The following is a 16,922-nucleotide window of genomic DNA, read 5'->3' on the forward strand; positions in this document are numbered from 1 at the left end:
AGCAAGAGATACCTTAACTGCTACAATGTTCCTTATAACCATGTTTCTATAAATTAAGAGGTTTAAATGGTTCCTCACAATGCTCATGAAAAGCTCCAGGTTTCCTGTAAGATTCACAAAGCCATTAATTGCTAGTGTTTTGCAGAACCACGCTATGCAGAAAGTGTACATTTGTTTGACTAGTTGCTCCTTCGGGTTAGTAGTAGTAAATTTGCAATAGTAGTTTCAAATTTGTAGCAATTCAGTTGCAGTGATATTTCATTATCAGGGCTGCTAAGGAGGCAGTAGGCAATACCATACAAACAGCAGTAATATCTGGTTATGCTTTTTTGATAAAGAACAATATATGAGCTGTAGCAAAACAGGCCTGTGACTTTGCAGAGAACTAAATGCAAAGCAGATAACTCAGAAAATTTCCAGAAAAAAATTAGCATTGCTTTTGCCATGGTGAGATAGGATGCCATTGCATAAAATGTAATATATTGTTCCAGCTGAAATAAAAATCAAACGGTGACAAGGCAGCAGACTAGCAGTCTCATTTCAGGTAAATGCTGCTGAATCAGGTATGTGGTTCATAAATATAAGCAATTGGAAAAGCATAGCATAAGCAAATCAGTGAAAGATAAAATAATTCCCTGAAAGAAAAGCATGAGTACTTTGTGAATAAAATAAAATCAGCCAGAGTCAGCTTCCTTCAGTTCTACTGATCATTCTCCAGAAATGAGAACAACTAAGTTGGGTGTCTTCCACGTGGCAGTGTCATAGAGCAAAGGGCACAAAAGCCATTTTCCAGGCAAGTACAGCAGTGATGAAGAGAAGCCACAAATACTTTGTAGGCTTTGGCTTGCCTAAATAACTAGAGGAGCTGCTGTCCACTTAATTTTTCTCTCCTTAACCAGGATATTTGGATTAGGATGATGTTCACATTAGGCATCATTATAATTAAGTAGGAGGGAAAGACGGACCTTCTGAAAGCGATTTAGAGATGTAGCATACTTAGGGAAGTCACTTTCTCTTCCCCTCCATTCATAGCACAGGAAACGTGATGCAGTTCAGTTCTTAACAGAGGTACCTAACTTAGCTATCTAATGTTAAATGGGTTGAATTCAGGCTGAAGGACATCACTTATAAGCCTGAAGCTTCACTTTGCAGCTTGTAGCTTTCAAACTCATGGCTTCTGCACCTGAATAAAACATGCTGTGTGATGCATCTCGATATCTATACACAGTGCATGCAAAAGCCTGGTGGACTTATTCCAGGTCCAAATCAACCAGTGTAGTAAGCAGGCAACGATTACTGCCCTTACTGCACCTTATGTGGAGTAGTCTTCAAAGCGTTTTAAGCAGGTTACAAACACGCTGTTTGTGGCATAACCTTTTCTTGATAATAAGTGCTTAAACACCCTCAAGGTGCAGGGTAGGATTCTTTAATTCTTTCAATACGCCGAGAGGTAAAGAGAGTTCCCCCATTTTTAATGCCCTCTGAAGGGCTGAAGGACCCTCATGCTGAACAAGGGACACAGTTTCAGTTCCTTTCTTAACGTGAAGGAAGACAAATCTGTTCTCTAAACTGCTGGAGTAAATCTTTTAGCCAGGGCTGCAGAGGTAATGTAATTAATTGTTTGAAAAGGCAGTAAGGTTCATTTGGTAAGATACAGTTACTGGAAATATGAATCTACACACTGTGGCAGCTCCTTGGGTCCAGTTTTCAAAGATGGCAGATTTCTTTTTTTTCTTTTTTTTCCTTCTTCTTTTTTGTGCAGTATTGATGAAGCACTTCCACCAGTGTTAAGTGCCTATATGTTTTTAGAGGATTGGGTGGGGGATTCTGTGTTTTTTCTTTTATGGTGGTTTGGGGGGAGTTTGTTTGTGTGGGATTCTTGGGGAGTTAGTTTGTTTGGCTGGGGTTTTTTAATGTAGCATCTGTTGGGAAACTTAACTTGAACCTGGACTTCCTTAATCCCAGAGGAGAAGCATACTTACTCATCCTTTCAGGAATTGCACTGATAATAACATTTAGCAGTTAAGAAACTGTCTAATCAGTAGAAATTTTACAGTTACCTCTTGGAATTCCTACATCATCGGTTCGTTTGATTTTTTCTGAAATGCCAAATATGCTTGAAGTTACATCTGATTTATATTAACTGGTCTTTTTTCAGAATGATTCTCAAGCTCTTTCTTGTTTATCTTTTTCCCATTTTCCATGAGATGCAGGTGACATAAAGTCAAAAGAGGTTCATCAAGAATAATCTATAGCTGGTTTTGTTATGTATTATTTTCAGTAATAACATTATCGAAATATATTTTCAACAATAACAGAAATTCTTAATCTTGGGTACAGTTGTTAATTATTAGAGTCACAGTTGACTTTGCCTGTCTTCCAATTCTGTTTTTCCCAGATGAAATAATCGTGCAAAAGCCAGAGCTCACCAGTCCATCGATCTGTCATGCTCCTGGTGGGGAATACTTTGTAGAAGGAGAGACATGGAACATTGATTCTTGCACACAATGTACATGCCACAGTGGACGTGTCCTGTGTGAGACTGAAGTCTGTCCACCTCTTCTTTGTCAAAACCCCACCCGCACACAGGACTCCTGCTGTCCACAGTGCCCAGGTATGTGCTGACAACCAGCTTTCATCAGAGCCCTTCCCTGATCTGAGAATATGCTGTTTCAGTATGAGAATGTTTCTGTACGTGCACAGTTGGGTGTTGAGGTGCCTTTGTTTTTAAGTAGTGAGGAGTGAGAACCTTCAGGTCTCTAATTCAAATGCCACCTGACTGTGTGCAAGAGAGATCTTAAGTGTAAAGAGGAGCTGTGGCCCTGAACTTTGAACATCTTTTAAGGCAATCTAATAATGTAAGGGTTGTGTGAGAACCAGAATCCTTAGTTGAAAGGTTTATGAAATATGCACTGGAAACATGCACTGGTTTATGGAGACATGCAGAGAAACTTTGAAAGCAGTCAAAGTGTTAGGTAGATACAGGCTAGTTTCTTTTCCTTTCTACATGCCTTGGTTTCTATGAACTTCTTTATTACTATCTTGTCTATTTGGGATTTGGTATCAAAAATACTTCTGTTTGCTTTTACCTTCACATGGTATGATTTGAGAGTGACTTGAAGGCAGCTGAGTAATATCAAAGCATTCCAGCCCAGCAGGTGTGCCAGATTCCTCTTAGACTGCCTCACAGTGTAAAGAAGATAACAGGATTTGCTTTCCCCCGAGGAAAGATATTTGATTATAAATGAACATGAATTCCTATTTCATGTAACAAATGGGGGAGTTTATTGCAGTGGAAATTTACTACAAACCTGTGAATTGTATGTAAACTCGCTGAGAAAATATGTCTTTATTAAAACCAAAATCTAAAAATTTTACTTTAGGAAAAAAGAAAAGTTAGGTTTTGCTGTTAGGTTTTGCTACAGAGTGTTGTTTTGGGTGTGGAGGTTTTTTTCTGACAAAATATTTTCAGCCAGTTCTGCTGCCTTCCATTTTTCTCATTATTAATAAAAATGAACATTTACTTAACTTGAAAATACTGTTTTGAAGGAGTTGATCTTTCCTCACTGGCTATATAATGAACTTAGTCTCATAGATTAATGCAGTTAGATTGAGAACCTGATCTGAATACTCCTATGAATCATTTATTTTCTTCTCCTTCTCTTATACTTTATCTGTACATACAGTCCTGTTTCTTGATCCATAATGTCTGTTAAGATACAGCTTAATTGCAGAAATAGGTCTTCTCCATGGGTGGGCATGAGAATTAAAGGAAACCCATTGGCATCAGGCTGCAGCCTGATCAAATTCCATTTGTTTCTCAACAGCTTATAATTAGCTCATCTAAGTCCACTAGTGAAGGTGACAGCAGTATAATAGCTTTTCACTTTGCATCATTCTAAGATTTGGACTGTCATGGTAGAAGCTGGGATTCAAGTTTTAGATTTAAAATTTAATCTCTCTTGTTTAAGATTAATTCCTATATACCTTGCAATTCAGAGCATTCAGAGTGGCTTTTTGAGGTGCTGATTCTGATGGTGATTATTTTGTACTTTGCTGTCCTTTTTCCAATGTGTTTTGTTTTGGGTTTTTAGTTTGTTTTTTTTTTTGAAACTCAATAAAGGTCTACATATTATGCTAGAGCACATCATGAGGTCTTCATCACATGTAAGGACTGAAGAGGCATGAGGCTCTGTCCTAGTTTTGTTGAAGTAGTGAGCCAATGTGTTCCATTGTGTTCTTCAAGAGTGAACTCTCTGTTAAGGACCTATGACAGAAGTTAGTTAGCCACTGTAAGTTAAATAACTTAATCTGTTTATATTTACAGATGAACCTCTTCAACCCTCCTCATCAAACAACGAGAGCATGCCCAGTTACTGCAAAAACGATGAAGGAGACATTTTTCTGACAGCTGAGTCCTGGAAGCCCAATGTCTGCACTAGCTGCATTTGCATGGATGGTGTGATTAGATGCTACTCTGAGTCTTGCCCACCGGTATCCTGTGAGAGACCTGTTTTGAGAAAGGGACAATGTTGTCCTTACTGTATTGGTGAGCAAATAAAAATAGTTAACTTGCTGTTCCCTTCTCGGGAGTAAGAAAGAACTTTTATTACCAAATTGAAATATGTTTCCCTTGGTTTGGGGAGATGCAGTTTGTGCCTCCAGTTGAACTGGAGAGTGAAATATGCATAGGGAGCTTTGAGGATCATGATTTGTGGTTTTTTAGGTAGAAGTGCATGGAGATACACATGTAATTTGCCTACAAACTCAAGAGGACATCCTCCTGAAATTTTGGTAATACACCTTATTAGATGAAGACATTACACAAAAATTATTTTTATTTAAAGGAAGATTTGCCAGGTAACATAGGTTATATCAAGATTTGTGTGATAATATGAGGAAAACATTAATTATGAGTGCAGAAGATAAGGTGTGAAGCATTATGAAATTCCACGGAACTAGAACTGTGGAACTAGAACTACAGTGGATGCTGTAGATAGTGGAAATTGCCAGGCATTTTTAAAGTCGCAGAGTTTGATATTATTGATCACTTTTTTGTTGTATGTTGAATAGGAGTATTTATTTAAAGATTACTTTTTTTGTGAGTTCATGGTAAGTACAAAGGCTGTAGAATGGAAGCTGCTAATAGAGAAAAATTGGATAATGTACTTACTGAAATTGTCTTTGCAGCATTGTTGAAAAGCATACAGAGCTTACTTACCTTCATTTCCAAAAGTAGCAGGGGGAGATAGAGTAGACAAGAGTTCCATAAAAAGGAATATAGTAAAATTGACGGGCTTTAAATATTTAATTGATCATGTGAATCAACTTGCCCATCTATAAACAATACCATTCTCCTTTGGAAACATGTCAGAAAGGTTGTGAAGTACTTTCAGACATGTACCATTGATATAGCCGTTGAAATCTTTAATTCATTGCAGATAAACCAGCTTTAATAATAGATGATACAGTTTTATATGATGTACAAGGAATTCCATGAAAGAATGCCTGAAAAAGTTACAAAGTATCCAATTTTCAGTTGCCTTTGGAATCATACTTAGATTCCTGATGACGACGTTTTGAGGGGAAAGTTCTATGTTATCCTATCACTATTTCTTCTTGTGGTTTGCATAAAAAATGGAGAGAATTTAGAATTTCTTTGGCTTTTAGACTTTCTGCAGGCTTTTCTTCCAGTGATTGACTTTGAGCCATAAAAATAAATTTTAATTCAGGAAACATATTAACATTAAAAAAAAATACAGAATGTATGCAGAGTTGGGCAATCAAACCAGTAGAGTCAGAACATGAGTATTGTAGTGGAGAATGCTTTGGGTGAGGAAGGGACTAGTGCCATGAACTACAAAAATGAAACCTCTAAAACTTGTTGCCTACACCTTGCATGTCAAGTTTGCAAATATATACACACAACATGTAGATACTGCTTTAATTAATTGACTTTGAATCCTTTATAGTTGCATAATATTACAAATACTTAAATGTGTGAGCTATAGAAGCTTAATTATTTTTTTTAGTAGCAACTGATTAGCAATACAAAATATAGAAGCTAGATTTTAATTAATACTTAGATATGAAGATTTTCAATTATGAATACATTTTAATAATCCAAGTTGTGCTATGTTTTGTGGTCTAAATAACTGAAATTCATGGGAACTCTTTTTTTTTTTTATGGTTTCTATGAACTATATACTCTTGCATGTAACATTAGTCAGGTTGTGCACCTAATTTTTGTCTTCCTGGTTCTTACTGGTCTACTCTTCATTTCTTGAGAACTGTGAAGCACGTCTTTGTACAGATTCTTCCTACCTGTTTTCATGTAATAGTTGATAAAATGTTTAGAATCATAGAATCATTTAGGTCAGAAAATACCTTTAAGATTGAGTCCAACTGTTAACCCAGCACTGCCAAGTCTGCCGCTAGATCACATTCCCAAGTGCTGTGTCTATACATCTTTTAAGTACTTCCAGGGATGGTGACTCAATCACTTCCCTGAGCATAGGCAAACTCTGTGGAAACAGGCCTTCTTCATTGATTGGAATTTCAAAAATTATGTATGCTTTTAGCACTGTATTTTATTTTGCTTCTTTCAGGATCCAGTGTATATAAATTCAAATTCAAAATTTGAATTTGTTGTTTGAATCCTTGTTGTTTGAATCCTTGTTGTTTGAATCCTTGTTGTTTGAATCCTCAGTCATCCTGTGTATTTAACATTCTTCTTTTTCTTACAAAGACAGATTCATTTGGAAAGATAATCTAAGAAAGCTTAGAGAGGATAAAGGGGTGCATCTATTTGATTAGAGACAAGATCACTCTTCTGCAGAAAACAGAGCAATGACTGTTTACCAGATGAGACTGATTTTCTAGTATAGCTAGAGGAAATTTGAAAGAAGCAGGTAGAGCTAGACACTATTCTGAACTGCGGTTTTGTATGTGAGTTTCTTACTGCAAGACTCATTTCCACTATCCATGAGCACCTGCTGGTGTTGTGGTCTTCATCTTCATCCTTGTTTGTACTTGCATAGGGATGGACACCAAAATAGGAGACACATACAGGATAATACTTTATTAGGACTTCAGAATTTCCTCTTGAGGTTTAATGGTACAACACTGCTATTGTGATTTTACCCTTGTTCATTCTTCTAAAAACTATTTACTGTATTAAATTGTGATGTGTTCCTCACAAACTTGCAAAACTCTGAGCAAGTTAAAGGACTTTTCCAGACAAACCAGCTGCTAAATTGAAGAAGGTATCCTAAATGGGGCAAGGTAGCACTTTGGAAGCAAATCAACCCTGAGTGCCCAGGTAGTACACAGCTTTATGTCTGCATAGGCAATGAGCAGGAGAGAAGTGTTTGGGCTGTGTGCCTCACCCTTGTCCCCAGCCACATCTGCTTGCTGACTAACACAGGGCTCCACTCGCTCTATGTCAACATGCACATCATCTGGATAAAAACCTGATGAGCTTTCTGTACCTTTTCCTCCCACTTTTCCTTTCCCATATGCACCCAACGTTTACTTATAAAATCTTCTACTTGAGGAGGTTGGGACCCATACTTATAGCCATGGAAGCCATGGGATACCCATACCAAGGATCTCTGGAACCCTTTGTGCTTTTCAGATAATTCTATTAATATTATCTTCTTTTGCATTTGAATTTATTCTGTCTAGATCTGTTGCACTGGTCTGCTGACTGCTAACCTTGTTGTTCCAGGTTACGTCAGTCTATTATATTGTCACTAATTAAAACCTTTACTAATGGCCAAATTATTTAATAAGGGTTTTTTATTTATATTTGACAGATAATTCTAACTGACATATTTAAATATGTCATCTGTGTGAATGTTAAACCAGAATTTATCTGATGGTTTAAGAAGTTTGTGATTTCATTCTGTAACATCCTGCATATGTTTAATGTGCAAATTCATGTCATCAGCAGGTTTATTTCATCATAATAATTTTTGCCTCTAAGAAATAAAGGTAGTAAGAAGCTAAGATGAAAATGAGGTGCTACTTGGCTTTTGGAGCTTCTGTTTTGTGGTTTTATTTTGATTATCTCTAAAGTGCTACAACGGCAAAAAACTTCCAAGGCTAAGCGATTCATTACTACCTTCGCAGTGAAATAGAAGTTATACTGAAGACCATCTAAAAGACTTGCATAGGATGCAACATTAAAAAAATGGTGTGCTGAATGCTAAGCCAGAAAGATCACACTGATTTCCCATTTATATAATACTAAGCGTGAAAAAATGTATTGAGTTTAGTTATTGCCCTTTTCCTGGGGTTGACGCAGTTGCAGGGAATGATCAGGGAATGATTCTCTTCAAATGTGTTTTATCATAAGATACAGTCTAAGAACTTTTAGTTATTTTATCTGCAAGTTGCTTCATCCTTCTTGGCATCCTGCCTAATGTGATTTTTTTTCCATGTTCTAGACCAACTTCATCTTTCTTGAACCTTACTAATTAGAAATTTAGGTGGTTAGGAGATTTTTTTCTTAGTTTAACAGGATTTACTAGGAAACAAGAAGGAAGAGGAGTAGTTGGCAGTCTCAAATAGTCAAACATACAAGAATCAGTTCTTCATTCTCACAGCATTTTTTATATCATCTTTTCATGTCCCAGTCATCTTTCCTCTAGCCTCTTGCATTAAGAACATGAGGAGAAGCAGCCCAGGCTAATTATATACTTCATAAAGAAGCAGAAATGACATCTTTTTAACAAAGATTTTCTGGAAGGTGAAGAGAGAGTCTTTTAATTACAGTTGGGATTTCTTTGTAGCAATTGTTTCACTTCTGTGTTTAGGGAAAAAATCAGATTTTTGTGTAATTAGCCTTTAGTGCATGATCAAACCACTGTTTTCCTTCAACAGAAGATGCAGTTCCAAAGAAAGTTGTCTGCCACTTCAGTGGAAAAACATACGCAGATGAGGAACGCTGGGACATTGACAGCTGCACACACTGCTACTGCCTGCAGGGTCAGACTCTCTGCTCCACTGTCAGCTGCCCACCTCTCCCATGCGCTGAACCCATCAATGTGGAGGGAAGCTGCTGTCCCATGTGTCCAGGTAATGTGATGTGACAGCCCAGTTTACTGTGATGCTGGTTTACCAGGACCAATAATAAGGGGGTTTTAAATTGTTTTTTGAATGTCAGTCCATGTTTGAACAGTACCACAAAGACAACGGAGTTTTAGACTTCAGGAAAATTAATATTCTTAACAGATAGGCACATTGTGCAAACACATAGTTTGAATTTCACTTATTCTGAGAACTGTGAACTCAAAAATTAGTTGCTTGCCCCTGGTTTGTCCTTTCACAAGGTTATGGAAATACGTTAATGAAGTGGGAAAATTAATATTCTTACATCTCTGCAGATTATATCACAATGATGAATATTTATGTCTTTTCTGAGCGTCTTCGTTACTTTTCAAATACTACATTGCTTTATTTATCACTTTAACTTGGCTTAAAAGCAATATGAAATTGTCTTGGCGATGGGCAGAAGGGTCATAAGAATTGCAACTGGTTTTTAATGTAAGTCCTGACATACTTCTGCAGAAGTTTGCTCATCTTAGTCAGCTGGTAACTACTTCTGACAGGACAACTGAGGAGATTCAGCAGTACCACCTCTTGCAATTCCCCTGCTTTGAGAATTGCAAATAAAGGAAGGCAAAGAACCCAGCAGTGAGTGTTTACATATCAGCTGGGAAGATGTAGCCTTCCCTTCTTATTTTCTTTTTTTTTTCTTTTTTTTTAATACCGCAGAGGAGCAAGCCTGTAGCAAAACATGTATTCTGAAACGGTATTTTCAAAAGCAAATTTGTCCGCACCACTCCATCATCCCACTCACGTTAGGATAATGATAATGGCAGCAGGCATGTATCCTGTATACATTATGAAACAAGTTTTAAACAAAATCACAGACTAATAATGGTGAAAATTCTGAAACAAATAAAAGAATTCATAGGACAAAGCACTGCAGATGGCCAAGTGTATTTCCTGAATTAAGAGCAGCACTGACAAGTTAAGCAGCCTGTAATTTGTGAAACACATTTATCTCATTTCACAGAGATGTATGTACCTGAACCCACTAACATTCCCATTGAGAAGACAAATCATCGAGGAGATGTTGAACTAGAAGTACCAAACTGGCCAACACCGAGTGAAAATGACATAATCCACATTCACAGAGGTGAGATCTGACACAAACTGGGAAAACATAGGCCTGTTTATTCCCCATGTTTAATGCATCTACTTGTTCTATTCAGGTAGCATCTATATAATGCTTTGAAAAGGTGGTTGTCTGAGAATATTCTTCAGTGCATAACTCTTACATGCATTTTGCTTTGAGTAAAGATGAGTCAGTCTATTAAATTACATTTATGCAATTTGGTCTCATTATCATTCCATCTTCTGCATGGAAGAAACATCTGTGTTGGTATGATGGAGTTCTGCAATGTCTTTTCTGATTCAAAATCTAGAAAGAAGACCATTGGAGTTGATAGACCCTAATTTGATTTTCTTCTATTGATAAACAAACACGGAAAACATGTACCACAGCTTAACATGTATTGTAGGCAAATGTCAGAGCTTATAAAAAAAACCATCACAGGTATAATGAGACAGAGCTAATAAAGTTGTCTAAGTATGTAAATATATCTTTTGTTTAAAACTGTGCTGCAATCATTATTCCAGGGAAGAGGAAACACTCTATGACACTGTCTTTAACCTTTTCTAATTGAAGGACAACCTAAACTTGTATGTATTTTTTTTAAATCTGAGGATGACCTCATAGCATACTATTGTTTGGAGAAAGGATGCATGAAATTTAACTGCTTTACAAAGTTCTAAGCTTACACTTTTATAATTACAGCTTTTTCATTTCTCACAGGCATTAGTAGCTGGGTTGCAACTATCCTGGCTAGAGATTATAAACACACACTGCAAAGTGTGGAATTTTTATATGTCATTGAAAATTGACCATTCTTTGAAATTACATGCAAAACTTCTTACATTCTAAGTAGACTGCCAGTGGTCTGTTTTCACAGACTGAGTGGTGAAAGTATTGTAATATGGTCTCAACAGATGAGAGAGCAAACACATCATATTTGTCCTACCAGTTCTAAAAGTTAAGAAAAAAAAAAAAAAGACTTCCATCAGCATGGAAACAGTCTGATTTTTTTTTTTTTTAATAAATGGGAATTTGGTTGTGATCAGATAAGATGATGCAAACATAACTGAGCTAAAAGGTTATGTCAAACTTGTTCATTATTGTGCTTTAGATTCCTGCTATTTCCTCTCTTTTTGATGGCCTTTTGCTGCCTAATATAGTCACTATACAAGGTACTAGCTTTTGGGTGTTCTAATTTATATCAATAAGGTGACATTTCAAGAGTGAAAGTCCAAATTCATATGAGTGGCAAGATGTATGACTGAGACTTTTGGAATTACATCCTTCATTATGGCCAAGGCCCATTTGTAATCTCTAGCAAATGCCTTCCAGATATGAACCATCTCCAGGGAGAGTACCGGAGTGGCAGTGGGCCACACCCCAGTGAGGATGCCTCGGTTGGCTCTGTTGCCTTGGTGACAATTCCAATCATGATAGCACTGTTACTGATCATCGTTCTCCTGCTCATCAATCAGAAAAAGCAGTGGATTCCTGTGTCCTGCTACAAAGCTCCAACAAAGGTGCTGTGTTTCTGTCTATTTCCAGACTTTCACATTTTTTGGAAACCAGGAACAAAACATTGTTGTAAATGTTCAGCAATAAAGAGGCTGTTGAAGTCTTGGAAACAAGCTGCTGCACACTTGGGGCGACAGGTTAAGCCCTTGCGTGGTGCTAGATTAACAGAGACCAGTTTAACCAGCCCAGCTGGGATATGAGAATACCAGAGTTCCATTCAGAAGATAAAAAATGGTGATTCTAAGGAGAGTGTTGGTCTGTTACTGTGCCTGGCATAAGCGTTTACCAACTTTGGCAAAAGTCTAGACTCTTTCATTGCCAGCTTTATTTCATTTTGTGCTTGAACGAAAAGAACTTTTTTAATTATGTATGGAATACAAAAATTGTTTAACTTAGTATTTCCTTTCTCTTTTAACAGCCCTCTTGCCTAAACAATCAACTGGTGTATGTGGACTGCAAGAAAGGTACCATGGTCCAGGTGGACAGTTCTCAGAGGATGCTAAGAATTGCAGACCCAGATTCAAGATACAGTGGATTTTACAGCATGCAGAAACAGAACAACCTACAGGCAGATAATTTCTATCAAACAGTTTGAAGAATTGCACCCTTACCAAGGATTAAGAAAGAGAGAAGAGAGAGAGAGAAAGAGAGAGACAGTCTGCTATTAAAATAAAACTAGAATTGTGCACTTGCTTAGTGGATTGTATTGGATTTGTGACTACATGTACAGCTCTAAGACCTTACTGGGATGAGCTCTGACTCCTGCAATGTGCCAGAAAAAGCATTCCCACTTTTCCTTGAGATAACTGACCAAGTGTTTTCTTAGAACCAAAGTTTTAAAACTTGTTAAGATGTATTTGCTTGTAACATAGCTATAGAGGTTTTTTGGGAGGGGGAATCAGGGGCTAGGGATAGGCAATGAGTTAAAAGGAAGCTTCATAGAAGAAAAGCTGGTCATGCTTGGCTAGAGAAGAAAACAAACTGCCGAGCAGCAGGATAGTGGTTTTCCTTGTTGCTCTGAAATTGCATCTGTTGCACCCAAAGCCTAACCCCAGATGAAAAAAAATATGAAAAGGTCTGATTTTTTTTTTCAGCTGTTGCTACAGTAATATACTCCTAGAACAGAATTTGTCACATCACAGGTGTGGTGTAGCTGCAAATATTTTTCTATATGATGAGAAGCTGCAGTAGTTAATGAAATAGCAAGGAAAAGATTATAGCAGAAAATAAAGGGTGGGTTTATTAAGGATGTATAAAATTATACCTTGTGCTGCTTTTTGTTTTTATTTTTGTTTTCTTCAAAGCTGATTGGCTAGATTAGCCAGACTTCAGCAGAGTTAGCAAATGACTGAGGCCTAAGTAATTCCTGATATGAGCACTGGATCTTTTGACAGCAGTATTGAAGGAAGGAAGGAAAAGTCAAGAACACCATGCAGTTCCAGGGGCTTTTGTTTGTTTGTTTTGTCTGTTGTGGTTTTGTTTTGTTATTTTATATCAATCTCTGGTTGTTCATACAGGAGAAGGAAAAATATTTTTGTTGGACAAAGCTCTTGCTTACAAGAGAGTAAAAAAGAGACTGTTTTAAGGTTGTTGTTTTTTTTCCTGTTGATGTTCTTATTTACTGGTATGCAGATTTAGAAACTACTTCCATGCTAGGAAGCTGCTTAATTTTAATTGTATATTACTCAAGCACCTTTTTTGAAGCTCAGAAAAAAAGGAGATCATGCTTCTTTAAACTTTAGCATTATAGGAATATTTATGTAAATATAATTATGCTAAAAACAACAAAAAGTATTTGTATGTTTGTGTATATATATGTATATACACATGCATGTAGGTATACATATGTATATATACGTGCATGTGTATATACACTCTACATATATATACTGTATATATAAAATACTATGTATACAGTATATATTTTTTTCTATTTTTTTTTCTTGTTGAATGTATTTTTATCTGAGAGAGATTTTACCCAGAGCAGAAACAAATAACAGGCATTTCATATCAATGCTTAATCGCTTGTGAGTTTAGGAAAGACAAGAAAAGAGCATCTCATTCTACCTACAGTTTGATTTGATTTGATTTGAAAGTGTTTGTGTGTGTGTGTGTGTGTGTGTGTGTGTGCACTCTTGTGTTGGCGTGTGTACAGTACGTGCACGGTTATAGCAGTAAGCGTTGCTCTTGCTACTTGCTACATTTCAGGGTGTTTCTTATTTTTCTTTTCCTGCTTAGCCTTAAAAAGGCTTTTTAATGAATGCATTGGCTAGAGACACTGATGACAATATACATGCAGCACTAATCAACTCCATAAAATAACACCATGAGCTCCTGGATTTTGGGGGTTTTTTCTTTTTTTTTTTTTTTCAAACAATTGTTTGAAACAACTACTGGAATATTGTCCACATTAAGCTGGAAGTTTGTTGTAGCTTGCCTCATTTATAACTCTGACTGTATAATACAATGTTACTTTCCAAACAGGTCTTGGCACTTTTATACTAATTACCCATTTGTGCATTGCCTTTTTTCTTTTACAAATGCTTCTCATAAGAGACACAGATACCCAGTATGCTTAATGTGAAAAGAAAATGTATTTTTTGTAAAGGAACTCTCAAGTATTGTTCTAAATACTTGGTCAGAGGTTGCTGAACTTTAAAACTGAAAAAAAAAAACCTAATTTATTATTATAATGACCTAATTTATTAATCTGAAGATTAACCATTTTTTTTTGTTTTAGAATATCAAAAAGGTGTTCTAGCTGTTTGCATCAAAGAAAAAATAGGTGTATCATTAAGGGTCAACATTTTTTCTGCTTATGTAACTTCAGTTTCCAACCACCAGTAAGAAAAAATGTGGTCTCCCCAGTGTTTTGTACTCAATCTGATGTTGAAACAGAGATGTTTCTGTCCAGTTACTGCAGAGATTTTGTCAAGACAAAACATCCATTCCTTGCATAAGAGTAAGCAGTCTTTATCCAGAAATTGTAAATGCTTGCTTTTGTTTTACAATCAAGGCCATATTCTGAAAATATTAGCAGGATATAGGACATGGTGTAAAATGGTTTTTTTTATTATTATTATTTTATTATTATTATTTTAAAGATATGATTTATCCTATGTGCTGTATCCATTACACTCTTTTACTTTGGTTCCTGTTGTGCTCTTGTAAGAGAAATGCAGATATAATTTTCTGAAAAATAGATGCATATGTGGCACTTGGAGTGCACTGCGGTTCAGCAGATTGCTTGTTTACTTTTTTAACTGTAAGGCGGTTTCTTGTAATTTGGCTCTTGGCAGCACAATAAAAAGTTTTAAACCTATTGATGTCTATTTTCTTAAATGTTCACATTTATTACTTCCACACATTAGTCCTTGAAACATTAGTTTATATTGATATTATGGTGTGTAGGAATTCATTTTATTGTTATGCTGACCTGAGATTGGAACAGCTCAGAACACACTGTGGGTAGAGAACAGTTTGCAGTTACAGAAAGTTCTGCATGTTATACTAAAGAATTTTAACACTGGAGAGCTTTGTGGAATTCCAAATACTTTCAGCATTCAGTAAAGATGAATCTCTCAAATGCAAAGTTAGGCCTCTGCCCTGCCATGGAGAGCATATGATCTAGTCATACCTGTCAGAAAGCTGTGCTTAATCATACGAGACTCTGATACAAGGTCCTCTAAAAAGTGTGTGGAATCACAATTTGTACTTCATGGACTTCCCGAGCCACAGGTCATTTATTTATCTATTAGCCTATAATGTTTTTTTCTTCTAGTAATTTCTAAGTTAATGGACTTGATATAAAGTTCTGGTATGTAACTTCCTGAGGCAAGGCAGTTTTCAGCTTGACTACATGCTGTGTGAACAACTTTTTTCTTTTCTTTCTTTGAAACCATCTTCCTAATGGTTTCATTTAATATCCCTGATACTGCATTCAAATCAGCAGTAGATCAGTATCTATATGCCACCCGTTAATTTAGAGACCTGTATCTTGTCTCCATTTTTTCTTGAAAAGCCAAATATACAGTTCTTTGGGACCAGTTCCATACCTTATGGCAAATCTTGCCATCTTTGTACTTCTCATTCATGTACTTCCCTGTACATCCTTTTAAGACGAAGGGTAAGGAATTAGGGTCCACATTGTTCAAACATGGTACTCCCTGGATTTAGCATCATATTTACAGTTTGGATTGCTACTCCCACTGTGTTAATGTTCTTGCAGCGCTAGCTGCAATAATCTAAAATGCCCAAGTACTAATAGTTACTGTGAAGCCCATAACTGACTTTGGCTAGGATAGATCAGTATTTATTTGCATCCCTTTACATTTACATATACTGAATTTCCGCTCCTTTCCTAGTTAGCTGTTTCAGCATTTTTGCTCCTTCCCAAGACTAAGGCTACGGGTGACATATGTGTTCTAGAAGAGCATCTTCAAATTCTGCAAACATTTTTATTTTTCATCAGAATGAAACAGAAAACATCACTGCATCCACATTTGAACACTCAAAGTATTCCTGGTCTCTTTTGCCTTACTCACACTGAAAGGATCATATTTGGAATGCCTCTACCCACCAGCGTTTGTCAGCTTGAAAAAGCTGTAGCTGAGTAGGATAGAATGCAAATCCTTTAAATGACCTCAGTAGCATACAGATGCCTAACAAGGAAAGCATTTGCTCCTTGCTGTGTTTCTTTCCAAGCATCCAGTAGGAAGTTCAAAAAGAAACTTCAAAGAGGCTCAAATCAACTTAGGAAGTTAAGCAGAGAAAATTCCTGGTATGTACATTGGGATATCAAAAGTTTATAGCGGCTCAAAAAAAAAAAAAAAACTAGATAAAAAAAGCCCATCATAAGCTATTGTCTGTAAGAGCACAATATAAAGCTGGCAAAGGATGGGCACGGGAGTGACAGTGCTGGTAAGAACCAAGTATCTCCAAAGCTTAGTTTCCCAACTATTGGATGGTTGAACGAAGGCAAAAACAGTGAGAAAGCCACGCAGCAGGTTACTATGAAACTACTGCAAAGACTCCTTCCATGGCAGGGGCGTTGGTAGTAGGTGGTCTTTTTAATGTCTCTTCCAACCCAAAATATTCTATGCCTCCCTCTTGTGCCCGATGAGCTGCCCCTGCTCGGAGCGGGGATGTGCGTCAATACAGACACCGATCTGCCGGTGCTGTGTGCGGCCGGGCCCCGCTGGCACAGCCCTGCCCTCGGGGC

The 16,922-nt window shown here is 36.9% G+C and overlaps 1 protein-coding gene across 1 annotated transcript in view; it reads left to right on the plus strand.

Annotated features, from left to right (window-relative positions):
• Nucleotides 1-15,023, plus strand: part of CRIM1 (cysteine rich transmembrane BMP regulator 1) — a 169,773-nt gene extending 154,750 nt beyond the window's left edge. The window contains exons 12-17 of the mRNA XM_017806770.1: nt 2,399-2,614; nt 4,328-4,549; nt 8,887-9,081; nt 10,085-10,207; nt 11,519-11,706; nt 12,120-15,023. Coding sequence (XP_017662259.1) covers nt 2,399-2,614; nt 4,328-4,549; nt 8,887-9,081; nt 10,085-10,207; nt 11,519-11,706; nt 12,120-12,296 — 1,121 coding nt within the window. The 3' untranslated portion in view covers nt 12,297-15,023. The remainder of the gene's footprint in view (nt 1-2,398; nt 2,615-4,327; nt 4,550-8,886; nt 9,082-10,084; nt 10,208-11,518; nt 11,707-12,119) is intronic.
• Nucleotides 15,024-16,922: the final 1,899 nt, after the last annotated feature.

This window comes from Lepidothrix coronata, unplaced genomic scaffold (assembly GCF_001604755.1).
Source record: "Lepidothrix coronata isolate B3197 unplaced genomic scaffold, Lepidothrix_coronata-1.0 Scaffold16, whole genome shotgun sequence".
In the NCBI taxonomy this organism is placed as follows: domain Eukaryota; kingdom Metazoa; phylum Chordata; class Aves; order Passeriformes; family Pipridae; genus Lepidothrix; species Lepidothrix coronata.